The sequence below is a fragment of the Artemia franciscana genome, chromosome 18, assembly GCF_032884065.1.
Source record: "Artemia franciscana chromosome 18, ASM3288406v1, whole genome shotgun sequence".
Classification (NCBI taxonomy): domain Eukaryota; kingdom Metazoa; phylum Arthropoda; class Branchiopoda; order Anostraca; family Artemiidae; genus Artemia; species Artemia franciscana.
The window spans coordinates 3,240,760-3,256,922 of record NC_088880.1 but is presented as its reverse complement, the minus strand read 5'-3'; the positions used below and the strand labels follow the sequence as shown (position 1 = coordinate 3,256,922).

General features: G+C 35.3%; 1 protein-coding gene across 1 annotated transcript in view; it reads left to right on the top strand.

The window, feature by feature from the left end:
• The first annotated feature begins 1,340 nt into the window (after positions 1–1,340).
• Positions 1,341–16,163, top strand: part of LOC136038982 (uncharacterized) — a 50,929-nt gene continuing 36,106 nt past the window's right edge. The window contains exon 1 of the mRNA XM_065722501.1: positions 1,341–1,978. Coding sequence (XP_065578573.1) covers positions 1,341–1,978 — 638 coding nt within the window. The remainder of the gene's footprint in view (positions 1,979–16,163) is intronic.

Genomic DNA, 16,163 nt, shown 5'->3' with positions numbered 1-16,163 from the left:
CAATTGAGTCAGAAGCAAACCTGGCATTAATTCTCCCCTTATTAGGATTAAAAAAAAACAATAAGTTTTTTCAACTAAAGTAAGGAGCGACAGTAAAACTTAAAACGAACAGAAATTATTCCGTATATGGAAGCAGTTGCTCCCTTTTAAACGCCTCGCTCTTTGCGCTAAAGTTCGGCTCTTTCTCACGACTCTGCTTGTTAAAAAAAAAGAATTTTAGCGTAAAGAGCGGGGCATTGAAGAGGGAGCAACCCTTTCCATATACGGAATAATTTCTGTTCGTTTTAAGTTTTACTGTCGCTCCTTACTTTAGTTGAAAAAACTTGTTTTTTTTTAATTTCTGAAAGTTTTTGAATTAATACATGTTTTATTTTGGCTCTCCACATTTATCGAGCTATTGAGGAGAGGCAGTCCTCTTAAATACGTCTTATTTACTGTTCGTATTAAGTTTTGATGTTACTCCTTAACTAAAGTTAAGAAAAAACTATTTTTTTATGAAACAACTAATCGTTTTTTAAATAATGTCGTTAAATCCATCTCCCACGCCGAGGAAAATTTCATTTTCCCACAGGAAATTTCTCTACCGACAAATTTTCTCACGTAACTGAAGTGCGTAGAATTTTGAAAAATTAATTGTGCAAGGCATAGTAACAGAACGCGATAGAGGTAGAAATTTGTTATAAACTTGGTTAAAGGCCGACTTTCCTCTTTATCAGACAGTGCTCGAAAAGACGCTGCAGAAGAACAATGTACCATATAATCTCCTACAAGCCAACGTGCAAAGGAATATCCAAGAAACTAAAATACGGGTCAATAGCTTTTGTGCTGAATGAAAAGGCTGCTATTCCAGCTAGGGAAATTCGTAAACATATTGAAATCTCTGTGTTCTCAAAGAATCGAGAGCTAGTGAAATCGTGTCAAGATGCTAAGTTTTGGTTCTCGGTATGGAGGGAACGCGGACGTCCAAAATCCGGCGTGTTGAATTGTCTCCGTAAACACACAAAACGTAAATTTGAGAAAGCCCTCAAGCAGCATCGTACAAAAATGAAACATGAATATACAGAGAGAATAATCAACGATCCAAGTCGTCTATGGAAAGATCGTGTGAAAGACCACCAAGAAATGCCTAAGTCCATGCTTTGTGACCCAAACGACTGGCGAGCCTACTATACGAGCGGATTTAGTGCCCCAGATCCCAGTGTAGCAAGGCCATATATCGAGCAACTTGAATCTGTGCTATCAAATTCAAGTTTTCCAGACTTTACCGTAACTGTTTCAGGCGTGGAGTTGACGGTTTGTGTGCACTTCACCTTGTGAATGGTACTCGTCTTTTATATGAAATGTTAACATTATTGTACCAGATCATATTCGTAGTCGGTATTGTGCCCGATGTTTTCTGTAGAGGACAACTTACGCCCATCCTGAAAAAAGGGAAGCCAGCTAATATATGTTCCTCCTATCGCCCAATTACTGTGTCGCCAGTTTTATGTAAGGTTTTTGAAATGCTTATATTGCCAAATGTTAGAAACTGTTGCCAAATGCCAAACTACCAGTTTGGCTTTACGGTATGTCTTGGTTGCGCTGATGCTCTGTTCACCCTTGCTGCTATTTTGTCTGATTCTGAGGCAACGGGTGACCCATTAGTTACTGGTTCTTTTGATGTAAGCCGGGCGTTTGACTCGTCGGTGCATGCGCAGATCCTTTTAGAAGCGTATAAACAAGTGCTAAATCTGTGTATTGTAAGAGCTATGTATTATATGTACAATAACCTTAGAGTGCAAATTAAAATACCCTCATGTCCGACTGAATCCGTTATTGTACCAGTTCGTAAAGGGGTCAGGCAAGGCTCAGTTGTGTCTCTGACTTTGTATAACAATAGCGTTCTGCTGGCACAAGCCCAGGTAGCTACGTCTTGTGTTTCAAAAGGGATCGATGTTTCGTTGATGGCGTATGCTGACGACCTACTTAATTTGAACAGGTCTGCCGATCGACTATCGAAGAATTTTTGATGTTTTGAGTAGGGAATATAGTAAAATAGGTTTATCATTTAATGTGTCTAAATCGGCCGTACTGTTCTTCAAAGCGGGGTATTATGAGAATGAAATTCCTTTATTTGATTCAGCTGTTAAGCCATGTTAGAGCATTACCTACCTTGGTTTACCGATCGGTCGAAGCCTCTACTCGACAGGAACGTTGCTTTTACGACGCGTAGAGGCAAAAATCCGGATTGCTTACGGATCAATCATTGGTAACAGACATCGATTCTGCCGTACATTTCTTGCGTCGCTGTATAATACCATTGCCCTCCCACATGTACTGTATATAGCACCTTTTTGGAATTATTTGTCGTTCGCCCAATGTACAAAAGTAAGAGTTCTGTTTTTTCGATTCGCGAAGTTCCTTCTGAGACTTCCTCGGTGGACGAAGAACTCGTATATTATGCGTTAATACGGAGTGTCCGATCTAACAGTTTGCATTAACCGGTTCGTAGAGAATTTCCTGGGAAAGGCTAAGGGAAGGACGAACCCGTGGCTAGCTATCATGTGTCAGTAGTTTTATTAGTGTACATACTGTGTGTTTACTTATGGTTATGTTCGTAGTGTGATTTTCTTTTTTTTTCCATTCGTACTCCGATTTAATTCTAGTGAATTTTCGGGTAATAAAAGTACTTACTTACTTACTTACTATATGTATTCGTAATGCATAAATTTAACAATTCTCAATTGAATGAATAAACGAAAGAAAATATTTTCGACCTCAGCCATATCCAACTCATTTCAAGACTAGACGTTAATAAGTAAAGTTAGTGTACTTCATGGAAAAAATGGCTACCTTCAATTCAATGGTAATGTATTTTCAATTTATTGAGTGGCAGGGAAGTATTACAAAAAGAAATATTCAAGGAGTAAATAAATTTTAATGGAAAATACCAAAATATCATTGCGGAAATCACATCGTCAATTTTATTAGAAGTAATTTTATCAAGTAGCCAGATTAGTATAAGTGCGTGTGGCAATCATCGTTTTGCCATTCCACTGAGTACGTCCAGCATCGCACTGACCTAAACACTTTAACTTTTACTATGTAGTTTATCAGTGAAAAAAAAGAAGAAAAAAACTAAAAAGAAAACGTAAAAGACTAAAAAAAACTAAAAACTAAAAAACTAAAAAAAACTAAAAAAACCTTCCCTTATAGATTAAACCTTTTTTTTTTAAGGGCGAGGTGTAAAGAATTACAAGAAGACTATGTAGAAAAATAATAATAAAATGTCGTAAATCTTCAATGCTTTGAAAAGTTCAAACTGACCTTTTATATTAAGATTGTGTATCTGAAACGAAGCCTATTAGACATCGAAAATTATAATCTCTTACCCACTTTTTCAGCTTCTTTATACCTGTCAACGTTGTGGTACTTCGTCAAGAAACCTGGGTAGAAAAAAAAAATCATGCTATCTTGTATGACACACAAAAAATGATATTTACATTTAGTTTAGAGATTCATAGGGGTCATGTAAATATATTTCGATACATAGTTACTGCTAGAAAATTTTTTGACAATAGCAGGACTCAGGATGAAGTTGAGGCAAAGCTGTATCTGGAGGAAGAAATACCTGACTTTGAGCACCTTCCCACGACAATTATGTCGGACTCACAAAAAGGTATACATATAAACTAATTTCATTATGTTTTAAAGTTTTATTTTTGACAAAAGGATAAACACTGAATTATTCAATGTTTTAAACGATAAAATGCTACAAACTCTGTCACTTTGAGGAGATCGTTAGTAGGTAAGAGTTTTCTATAATAATCGCAATACAAAAAAAAAATCATTTATTATTCAATAATACAGATTTAACAATTTTTCCTCCAAAATTGTACCCCCTATCCACCTTTTCGTCTTTTCATTCAGTTAACAAAACATTTATATTTTTAGGCTAATTGTCTATCGTTCAATTCCGATTTTATTTTAATTATTAACGAAACCGATTCTATGCAACAAGGGCATTAAATTGTATACACCCCTACTACAAAAGAATCACCTCTTATTTATTTTACTTTTCCAAGCCTAATTTTATATTTCCTTCAAGTCAGGGTTTTGCTAATAAATTAGTGAAAACAAGCCTTTATCAATTCCCCTCCCTGCTGAATTCAGCCTTGCTAGTAGCAAGTGTGGAAGATCTAAGCAGACCTTTAATAGGATTAAAATTCCTGTTTGTTTTAAGTTTTAGTGTTTTAAGTTAGTTTTAATTTGAATTTTAACCTAAACCTGCTGGATATCTTCGGGCTCTCTTTGGGAACTCTACCTTCAGTTTGCATACCAGCCTGAGTTACTGAGACGCATGTGTCTCTTTTTAATAATCAAATATAAAAAAAACAAGTTTTTTTAACGGAAAGTAAGGAGCGGTATTGAAACTTAAAACGAACAGAAATTGCTTCGTATATTAAAGGAGCTGCTTCCTCATCAACGCCCCGCTCTTTACGCTAAAGTTTAACTCTTTTTTTAACTCTACTTTTTGAAACAGTAAAAAAATTTAGCGTAAAGAGCAGGGCGTTGATGAGGAAGCAGCCCCTTTCATCTACGAAGTAATTTTTGTTCGTTTTAAGTTTTAATGCCGCTCCTTACTTTCCGTTAAAAAAAAAACTTGGTTTTTTTATTTAATTTCTGATCGTTTTTGAATCACTGCATGTTTTGCTTTTGGCTGTCCGCAGATGAATAATTAAAACGAAATTTGCAAATTTATTTGTTTGGCTAAATGGCTTTCTCATAGTTTTGATCAAATGATTCTGAGAAAAAAAGGAGCGGGGGAGGAGGCCTAGTTGCTATACGATTTTTTGGTTACTTAAAAAGGTAACTAGAACTTTAAATTTTTTACGAATGTTTTTATTAGTAAAAGATATACGTAACTTACAAACTATTTTATGTAACGAACTTCTGTACTCTCATGTTTTTATTACGTATATGAGGGAGTTCAACCCCTCGTCAGTACCTCGCTTTTTACACTAAAACTTAAATTTTGTCCAAGTTTCTTGAGAATGATTCCTGAATCACAAAAGCTGTAGAATAAATAGTTGAAATTACTAAAAATACTTTAGCGTGAAGAACGGGGTATTAGGAGGAGGTAAGCCAAGCCCATCTTTTGCGTAATAATTTCTGTTCGTTTTAAGTTTTAATGCTTCTCCCTACTCCCAGTTGAAATAACATTTTCAAATTTATTTTTTCATTGTTTTTTTTAACTAATGCTAGAAAATCCTGCGCTCCCTTCATGAAAATTTTCTTTCCCCATGTCAAATTCCTCCAAGGAGAGTTCCCCCAAAATAACCCTCTCTTCTCAACCCCCCCCCCCCGCCCCCAACCTAAAAATTCCCCTGAAAATGTCTGTGCACTTATATGTCTGTGTTACTATATGTAAGCACTGGTCAAAGTTTGTAACTTGTAGCCCCTCCCAAGGGGACATTGGGGGAGTAAGTCGTCCCCAAAGACATAGTTATAAGGTTTTTCGACTACACTGAATAAAATTTCTATCTCAGAATTTTGATCTGGTGACTCTGGGAAAATAATTAGCGTGGGAGGGGGCCTAGGTGGCCTCCAATTTTTTTGGTCACTTAAAAAGGGCACTAGGACTTTCCATTTCCATGAGAATGAGTCCACTCGCAAGATTCTAGGACCACTGGGTCGATACGATCGCCCCTGAGAAAAAAAAAAACAAACAAACAAATTAACACGCATCCGTGATCTGCCTTCTGGCAAAAAATACAAATTCCACATTTTTGTAGATAGGAGCTTGAAACTTTTACATTAGGGTTCTTTAATACGCTGAATCTGATGATGTGATTTTCGTTCAGATTTGGAACCAAATTTTTAAAGCAATTTCCATTTTAAAACATTTTAAAAAACATTTTAACATTTTAAAAAACATTTTATAACAATTCACCAAACATTAAAAACAATTTCTTAAAGACTTGAGCAGACCAAGAATTGTATAACTGTTTTAAACATCATGCTTTTTAAAATATCTTAGCACTAGTCTCACAACTAATTCACAGAATGACAGGACTTCTTATCCGTGCAGAAGGGACTGGGATGGGGGTCACTCAAACCCTCTAGATCCGTGACTGTTACATTGTGTAAGATCTCTTTAAAATACTTGGTTGGGAAACCAAGGAAACCTTGGTTTCGGAAACACACTCCTTTGTGTAAAAGCCTTGGTATCCACTGCTTGAATTAGGTGATGCTACACAGACGTGATATCCAGAAAAATCTTGCTTCCTGAAAATAATATTGCTTAATTTCTTATATGTTTTAACATTTATACTGTCTTGAATATTTTTTTTACAAATTTAAGAATCACATTCCTTAAACGTTTATCATTGTTTGCATTGAACCAAACCCCAATTCATAAAAATGTATAGAAGGAGGGGACGAGGATTTTGTTCTCGGTTTTTACAAGTAAACATGTGGTGTTTTATGTCCAGTATGTGGGGGGGGGGAGAGAGGTAGAAAGTGTTTATTTTTAGATAAATTTTAGTTTATTTGTTGTCAAGTTTAATTGTTAATGTCTTAAAGCTAGTAAATGTTTTTTGTCTTTATTATTAGAATATTTTGATCATAAAACATAATTAGAAAGACTGCTTACAAAATAATAAGTTTTTTCAGAATTATTAGAATTAGTTTTTCAAATGAAACATTTTTTTTCCCTCTCAATATATGTTACCAAAATAAAGCCGACATTTTCTTGATTTCTACCTTATAACTCTTAAATTTCCAAGAGGCTTTATTCTTGAATGAATTTTCGTAGATTGGTGTTCATAAAAAAATTAACCATGAACTAATTCAGCACAGCATAAATACCATTTTGTATCCTTTAAAATCTGTTTTAAAAAAGGCAGCTGATATTGTTTTTTATTTCTACATCCTATCCTCTTTATATACTATTAATAGGGTCTGAATGTTTCATTACCAAACAACGTTGAAAATAAACTGACAGTGAACTAGATTTCCGAGGAGTATATAGCATTTTTCCCCTGCAGTATTGTTAAAAAAAACCCTATTATTTTGTTCTGTCTGTTTCCGAAAATTTTTGAATGTTTCTCTCTTGAATTATTTTTGTTTTTTATCTATTCTAAAATAGAAAATACTAGCAACCAACTAAATACAGATAAATAAATTACCAATAATAATAAAATACCAAATAATAATAAATAATATAATAATAAAATGATAAATAATAATAATAAAATACCAAATAATAAATTTCAAGTTACACTGTTTAATATTTGTTTTAAAAAAGAAATCTGTCTTATCTGTTTTTATTTAATATTTGTTTTTAAAAAAAGACTATTTTATTCAAATTTACTTTATATTTTTTTTGCTCCCGAGCATAATAAATAGATAAATAAATAATGCTTAACTTGATAACTAGAGAATGTTCACAATAATTTTCTTTTATATATTAAAACAAACCTACATTCCATGGTGTTTTTGTTTAAACATTCCATGATTATTTTCTGTTATTCTAACCATAGTCTAACTTTTGTCATAAAATAATTTCTGGTAATTCTATGATATACGCCCTACCGCTCCAGATGTTTATTCATTGCCGCATTGTAGAACTGGTTTTTTTAGTGTTTTTTTTTTCAGCTTAGCGTAAGATTAAATAATAAAAAAAAAACATGAAGGCACGGAATGACATTAAAACTTAAAACAAACATAAATTTTAATCCAAGTAATGGTCTGCTTAGATCTTCCGCACTTGCTACTAGCAAGGCTGAATTCAGCAGGGAGGGGAATTGATAAAGGCTTGTTTTCAGTAATTTATAAGCAAAACTCGGACTTGAAGGAAATATAAAATTAGGCTTGGAAAAGTAAAGTAAATAAGAGGTGATTCTTTTGTAGTAGGGGTGTATACAATCTAATTCCCTTGCTGCATAGAATGGTTTTCGTTAATAATTAAAATAAAATCGGAATTGAACAAAAGAAAATTAGCCTAAAAATATAAATATCATGTTAACTGAATGAAAAGACGAAAAGGTGGGTAGGGGGTACAATTTTGGAGGAAAAATTGTTAAATCTGTATTATTGAATAATAAAATGATTTTTTATATTGCTATTATTATAGAAAACTCTTACCTATTACCGATCTCCTCAAAGTGACAGAGTTTGTAGCATTTTATCGTTTAAAATATTGAATAATTCAGTGTTTACCCTTTAGTCAAAAATAAAACTTTAAAACATAATGAAATTAATTTATATGTATACCTTTTTGTGAGTCGGACGTAATTGTCGTGGAAATGTGCTCAAACTCAGGTATTTCTTCCTCCAGATACAGCTTTGCTTCACCTTCATCCTGGGTCCTGCTATTGTCAAAGAATTTTCTGGCAGTAACTACATACCGAAATATATTTACATGACCCCTATGAATCTCTAAACTTATTACAAGCATCATTTTTTGTTTGTCTTGCATGATAGCATGATTTTTTTTTTCTACCCAGATTTCTGGCGAAGTACGACAACGTTGACAGGTATAAAGAAGCTGAAAAAGTGGGCAAGAGATTATAATTTCCGATGTCTAATAGGCTTCGTTTCAGATAAATAATCTTAATATAAAAGGTCAGTTTGAACTTTTCAAAGCATTAAGGATTTACGACCTTTTATTATTATTTTTCTACATAGTCTTCTTGTAATTCTGTACACCTCGCCCTTAAAAAGAACAGGTGTAATATTAAGGAAAGTTTTCTTTAGTTTTTTTTTTAGTTTTTTACATATTTCTTTTAGTTTGTATTTCTATTTTCTTTTTTTCACTGATAAACTACATAATAAAACTTAAAAGTGTTTGGGTCAGTGCGATGCTGGATTTACTCAGTGGAATGGCAAAGAACACGCACATATACTAATCTGGCTATATGATAAAATTACTTCTAATGAAATTGACGATGTGACTTCCACTGAAATACTTGATGAAAATGTCAATAAGGGCTTATATGATATTGTGGTAAAAAATTTGATACATGGACCTTGCAGTGCACTAAATGAAAAATCACCATGCATGGCCAAAGGAAGGTGCACAAAGCAATATTCTCGACTTTTAGTACCCAACGCAATTCTCGGCAACCATGGTTACCCACTATAGAAGAAGATCTACTGAAGATGGCGGTAAAACAGCAATAATAATGAATCACAACGGTACCACCATCGAAGTAGATAACCAGTTGGTCGTTCCGTATTCACCTTTATTAACAAAAACATGTAATGCACCTATAAACGTTGAATAATGTAACTCCATAAAGGCAATCAAATGCATATGTAAATACGTCAACGAAGGCAGTGACATGGCAGTTTTTGGCTTGCAGTCCGAAATCAGTGATATCGATGAAATCGCGCAATATCAGGCTGGAAGATACATAAGCAGTGATGAAGCTGTTTGGCGAATTCTTTCATTTCCGATACATGAACGAAGTCCAGCTGTTGTTCACTTAGCGGTACATTTACAGAATGGTCAGTGTGTTTATTTTTCGGAATCCGACGTGCAGCAAAGAGCCCTGAATCTACCGGATACAACGTTAACTGCTTTCTTTTCGTTATGTCAAAATGATTCTTTTGCAAAAAACTGCTTTATACTGAAGTGCATTCGTATTACACGTGGAATGCTAAAAATAAATCATTTGGACGTCAAAAACAGGGTAAGTCAGTCGATGACCAGCCTACCGTCTTCAAAGATACTACGATAGAAAGACTCTACACCATTCACCCCAATCAACATGAATGCTTCTTTCTCTGCCTACTTTTGGTGAATGTACCCGGTCCGACGTCCTTTTAGTATTTGAGAATTGTAAACGGTACTATACATGACACTTACCGTAGTACATGCCAAGCTCTGAATTTATTGGAGAATGACCAACACTGGGATAACTGCATCAATGACCCATGCGAACTGTCAACTTCAAGTCAAATTCGTGCATTGTTTGGAATCATACCAACAACGCGCTCTCCTTCAGCTCTTACAGAGTTATGGGAGAATTTTAAGTTGAAAATGGCCGAGGATATACTCCATCGTAAACAGTTAGAGACGTCAGATATGAGCTTTGATTTTGCATGAGAAATTTATAACAACACTTTAGTTATTATTGAAGATTTGTTCGTATGTATGGCAAACAAACTGCTTCAGGATTTGGGAATGCCTTCACCTAATCGTAATTCTGCTGTTTTGACATGTGTAGAATTGGACCGTGCACAACACAAGTTACAACACAAATGATCTATTGTCGTCTGTACAAAATAATATTTCTAAGTTAACATCTGAGCAAAAACACATTTATGATAAGATAATACATTATGTAGATAACAACGTTGGAGAAATCTTCTTTTTGAATGCACCAGAAGGTACTGGAAAAACGTTTTCTGATAAAATTGATTCTGGCATCAATTTGATCAAAAATGACATAGTGTTGGCAATTGCGGTCGGTAAACCTGACAATGTATTTATATGCAGCGACAATTGGACAGCGAAGAATGTTGTATATTTGCAAGTTTTACGCAGTTAATTTGTATTGTATCTATCTATCTATCTATCTATATAAAAACGGGTTGTGTGTATGCATGTTTGTTTGTTTGTAAAAAGAGCGTTTGTATATGACGTCATTATTAGTACATAAGGCTTTGTATATGCACAGACCATGGGAAAGCCAAGAATGTTGTAAATTCGCAAGTTTTACGTAGTTCAAAACACATATATAAATCTATCTATGTTCATAGGTGGTACACAGGGACACAACTCTGGGATAACTGCATCAATGACGCGTGCCAAACGTCAACTCGTCGTCCGGAAAAGCCGCAACGTTGCTGCCTGGTGGAAGAACCGCTCTTTCCGCTATGAAATTGCCTCTGAATTTGCATTCTACAGAAACTCGCACGTGCAATATTTCCAAATCATCTGGGATGGGTAAAGTATTGCAGCAATGCAAACTTATTATTTGGGTCGAGTGCACAATGGCACACAAAAAATCGCTTGAGGCTCTGGATCAATGTTTGAAAGATTTGCGAGGGAATTCGAAACCCTTTGGCAGCACATTAATATTGCTTGCGGGAGATTTCAGGCAAACATTACCTATAATACCTAGATCAACCCCTGCAGACAAAATGAATGCTTGCCTGAAAAAGTCTAATTTATGGGCACACGTAAAAAAATTAAAATTAGTTACAAATATGCGTGTCCGATTGCAAAACGATGACTCTGGTCAAACATTTTCAGATCAATTGCTGGCAATTGGAAACGGAAAGCTCCCAGTAGACTCAATTTCAGGACGTATACAAAGTGGTACGAAGCGCCACACCAACAGCTAGTATATAAATATAGATATACTTGATGCACAAAAATGAAAGTATAATTTGAATTTTGTGTCAAAACCTGTTAGTTTGCTATCACAGTATCCTGAAAATTGCTTTACCTGTAAGTATGTAACATTGGTGCCACAGACACTGTCTTGGCTATTTTCCTAGCGACGCGCGGGATTGAACCTCGGTCCCTGTTATTCCCAACAGTGGCCTTATCCACTACGCTGTCATAAGGTGACAATTTAGGAAATTCGAAAAATATATGTTATGGATAAGAGATAACCTAAATAATAACCTAGGCATTATTACTAGTTTATCTCTTTTCACTTTTGGTATTTTACCAGGGGATTTGTAATTGAGAGTGGGGGTTATTCTTCATCCTGGTTCCCTGAAAATCTAATTGGATTAGTGTAAAATTTGGGGAATGTTTACCTTACTATGTTTACCTTACCTTTTGGGGAATGTTTTTCCTTTTTATTTCCAACCGTGGCTTTATCCACTACACTGTCACAAGGATCTAATTTAAGAAATTCAAAAAATATATGCTATGGAAAAGAGAAGGCTTAGATAATAACCTAGGCATTATTACTAGTTTATCTCTTTTTACTTTTGGTATTCTACCAGGGTATTTGTAATTAAGAGTGGGGGGGTAGTATTTTGATCCTGGTTTTCTGACAATCTAATTGGATTAGGGTAAAACTGTTTGGGAATGTTTATATTATTAAACCCAAACAAAGTACATGCAGGCTGTCGAAAGGGTGTGTCAGCAATATCTCAGGAGCGGCCGAAGGTATCAAGTTTGAACTTCCAGAGCTACTATTACTACTACTAATCCTACTACTAAAACTACCACTAACACTAATGCTGCTTCTACAACTTACTGTTACTGCAATTATTAGTAATTGTAGAGGGTAGACGATCCTGTACTAGACCCTTCAGCCCAAACTGGTGGTGGTGGTGCTATCAAACAGTTCGTGGTAACGAACTGTAGTAAGGAGCGACCCGGCTCAATAGTAACCAAAAGTCTAAAAAATAGAATTTGGTACCAATAGCTACATCAAAAGAATTGCATTTTAATGCTGATTTTAAATATGTAAGTTTCATCAAGTTTAGTCTTACCCATCAAAAGTTACGAGCCTGAGAAAATTTGCGTTATTTTAGAAAATGGGGGGAAACATCCCCTAAAAGTCATAGAATCTTAACGAAAATCACACCATCATGTTCAGCGTATTAGAGAACTTTACTGTAGAAGTTTCAAGCTCCTATCTACAAAAATGCAGAATTTTATATTTTTTGCCAGAAGGCAGATCAGGGATGTGTGTTTATTTGTTTTTTTTTGTTTTTTTGTTTTTTTCCCCAGGGGTGATTGTATCGACCCATTTGTCCTAGAATGTTGCGAGAGGGCTCATTCTAACGGAAATGAAAAGTTCTAGTGCCCTTTTTAAGTGACCAAAAAAATTAGAGAGCACCTAGGCCCCCTCCCACGCTAATCATTTTCCCATAGTCAATGGATCAAAATTCTGAGATAGCCGTTTTATTCAGCGTAGTCGACATACCTTGTAACTATGTCTTTGGGAACTACTTACACCCCACAGTCCCCGTGGGAGGGGTTACAAGTTCAAAACTTTAACCAGTCTTACATGTAGCAATGGCTATTGGGAAGTTTACAGGCGTTATCAGGAGGATTTTTTGGTTGAAGGTAGGGGTTGAGAAGAGGGAGATATGCTGGGGGAACTTTCCATCGAGGAATTTGTCACGGGGGAAGAAAATTTCGATGAAGGGAGCGCAGGATTTACTAGCATTACCTAAAAAAAAAAAAACAATGAAAAAATAAATATGAAAAAGTTTTTTTTTCAGCTGGAAGTAAGCAGCAGCATTAAAACTTAAAACGAACATATATTATTACCCATATGGGGGGGCTCACCTCCTCCTAATACCTCGGTCTTTACGCTAAAGTATTTTTAGTAATTTCAACTATTTATTCTGCGGCTTTTGTGATTCAGGGGTCATTCTTAATGAATTGGGACAAAATTTAAGCTTTAGTGTAAAGAGTGAGGTACTGACGACGGGGTGAACCCCCTCATATATGTAATAAAAACATGAGAGTACAAAAGTTCTTTGCGGAAGCTAATTTATAAGTTACGTGTATCTTTTACTTATAAAAAGCTTCGTAAAAAATTAAAAGTTCTAGTTTCCTTTTTAATTAACCGAAAATCGGAGGGCAACTAGGCTTCCTCCCCCGCTCTTTTTTCTCAAAATAATTTAATCAAAATTATGAGAAAGCCATTTAGCCAAAAAAAAATATACAAATTACGCTTTAATTATTCCTCTGCGGACAGCCAAAATCAAAACATGCATTGATTCAAAAAGGTTCAGAAATTAAATAAAAAAACAAGTTTTTTAAATGAAATTAAGGAGCGACATTAAAACTTAAAACGAACAGAAATTACTCCGTATATGAAAGGGGCTTTTCCTTCTCAACGTCCCGCTCTTTACGCTAAAGTTTTTTACTGTTTTAAAATGTAGAGTTAGTGTGTCGACTGACGTCATGTTTGTCGACTGACGAAATTAGAGACCGGGAAATCGGGACACAAATGACGACCGGACACCGAGACATAGGGAATATACATGATGACCGGGACACTCAAAGAGAAAGCGACCGGGACACAAGGAATGTTCGATTAGCAATCACCATCAACAAAGCACCGGAACACAAATGACGACCGGGACACAGGGAATATAAATGACGACTAGGACACTCAAAGAGAAATTACAGACTGGGACACCGGAACACAAATGACGACCGGGACAAAAATGACGACCGGGACACCAGGACACATGGAATATAAATGACGACCGTGACACTCAAAGAGAAATTACAGACTGGGACACCGGGACACAAATGACGACCGGGACAAAGGGAAACAACAACGGTGACGCCGGGGGGCACAGGGGGATATATAAATGACGACGGGGACACAGGGAATGTTCGATTAACAATCGCCATCAGCAAAGCTTAAGGGCAATCATTAGAATAATGAGGTATAGATCTGAATACAATTTGTTTTTCCCATGGACAACTATATGTTGCATGTTAATGAGTCGGTAAACCTGACAATCTATTTATATGCACAGACAATGGGACAGCCAAGAATGTTGTATATTCGCAAGTTTCACGTACTTAAAAATATATATACATCTATTTATATTCACAGGTGGGACACAGGGACACAACTACAATGGCGCGTAACCAATATGGCACATAACGACTTACGCGCGTGGGGGGCTTGGGGGGGGGGGCGAAGTGCCCCCACCAACTAGGTGTTGGGGAGGCGTTAAGCGCCACCCCAACAGCTAGTATATATATAAAAATAAGTTGTCTGTGTGTCGAGTGACGTCATGACATCAGGTCGTCATGTCGTCATTATGACGATGACGTCATTAAAGGTATTTAAGACATTCGTTCACGGAAAAATGTTTAATTGTAAAATGACTGAAGAACCTACAATGTCAACAGCCGAGGAAGCTGCTCAAAGAGTCTATGCCAAAAAACTTGCTCCTGATAGAAAAAGTAAAAAAAGAAAGCGTGCCGAGGAATCACAAGAGCACCGGGAAACCAGAGTTGCTGTTAAAAGAGAAAGTGAAAAAAGAAGCCTAAAAGTATTTAAGAAAATCCTTCAAAGACCAATTTTTAATCGTAAGAAGATCGTGGACGGAAAAATGTTTATTGTAATATGACTGAAGAACCTACAATGGCAACAGCCGAGGAAGCTGCTCAAAGAGTCTATGCCAAAAAAAACTTCAAGCGGTTGATAGAGAAAGTAAAAAAAGAAAGCGTGCCGAGGAAGCACAAGAACAGCAAGAAAAGAGGCTTGCGGCTAAAGAACGCGAAACCGCGCAGTTACATGAAAATCCACATGGACAGTGAGAGTCAAAACATATCAAAACTGAAAATGATAGCGATGATGATTGGATTTGGGATTTCGACTTGGATCAATGTATCAATGCCTACCAGATTTTAGTTAAAAAACAAAGGTTCGGCGATTCGGTGGTAAAGCGTTACGTTTCAGGTTCTAGGTCCGAGAGGCTCCAGGTTTGAACCTTGGCTTTAGCATTATTACAAAAGAAGAAAAAACTAAAAAAGGTAAAAACTACAAAAAAATAAAAATAAAATACTAAAACGACTAAAAAAGCTAAGAAACTAAAAAAACAAAAAAGGTAAAAAGCTAAAAACTAAAAAAACTAAAAAAACTAAAAAAAGGTAAAAACTACAAAAAAAACTAAAAAGAAATAAAAAACTAAAAAACTAAAAACTGAAAAAGAAAAAAAAACTAAAAAAAGAAAAAAAACTGAAAAATAAAGGAGAAAAAGAAAACTAAAAGCCGGGACACAGGGAATATAAATGACGACCGGGACACTCAAAGAGAAATTACAGACTGGGGCACTGGGACACAAATAACGACCGGGACACAGGGAATATAAATGACGAACGGGGCACTCAAAGAGAAATTAGAGACTGGGACACTGGGACACAAACAGGTTCTAGGTCCGAGAAGCTCCAGGTTTGAACCTTGGCTTTAGCATTAATACAAAAGAAGAAAAAAACTAAAAAAGGTAAAAACTACAAAAAAACTAAAAAAAAATACTAAAAACTAAAAAAACAAAAAAAAGGTAAAAAACTAAAAACTAAAAAAGAAAAAACTAAAAAAACTACAAAAAGGTAAAAAGTACAAAAAACTAAAAAGAAAAAAAACTAAAAACTAATAAAAAACTAAAAACTGAAAAAGAAAAAAACTAAAAAAGGAAAAAAAAACGAAAAATAAAGCAGAAAAAGA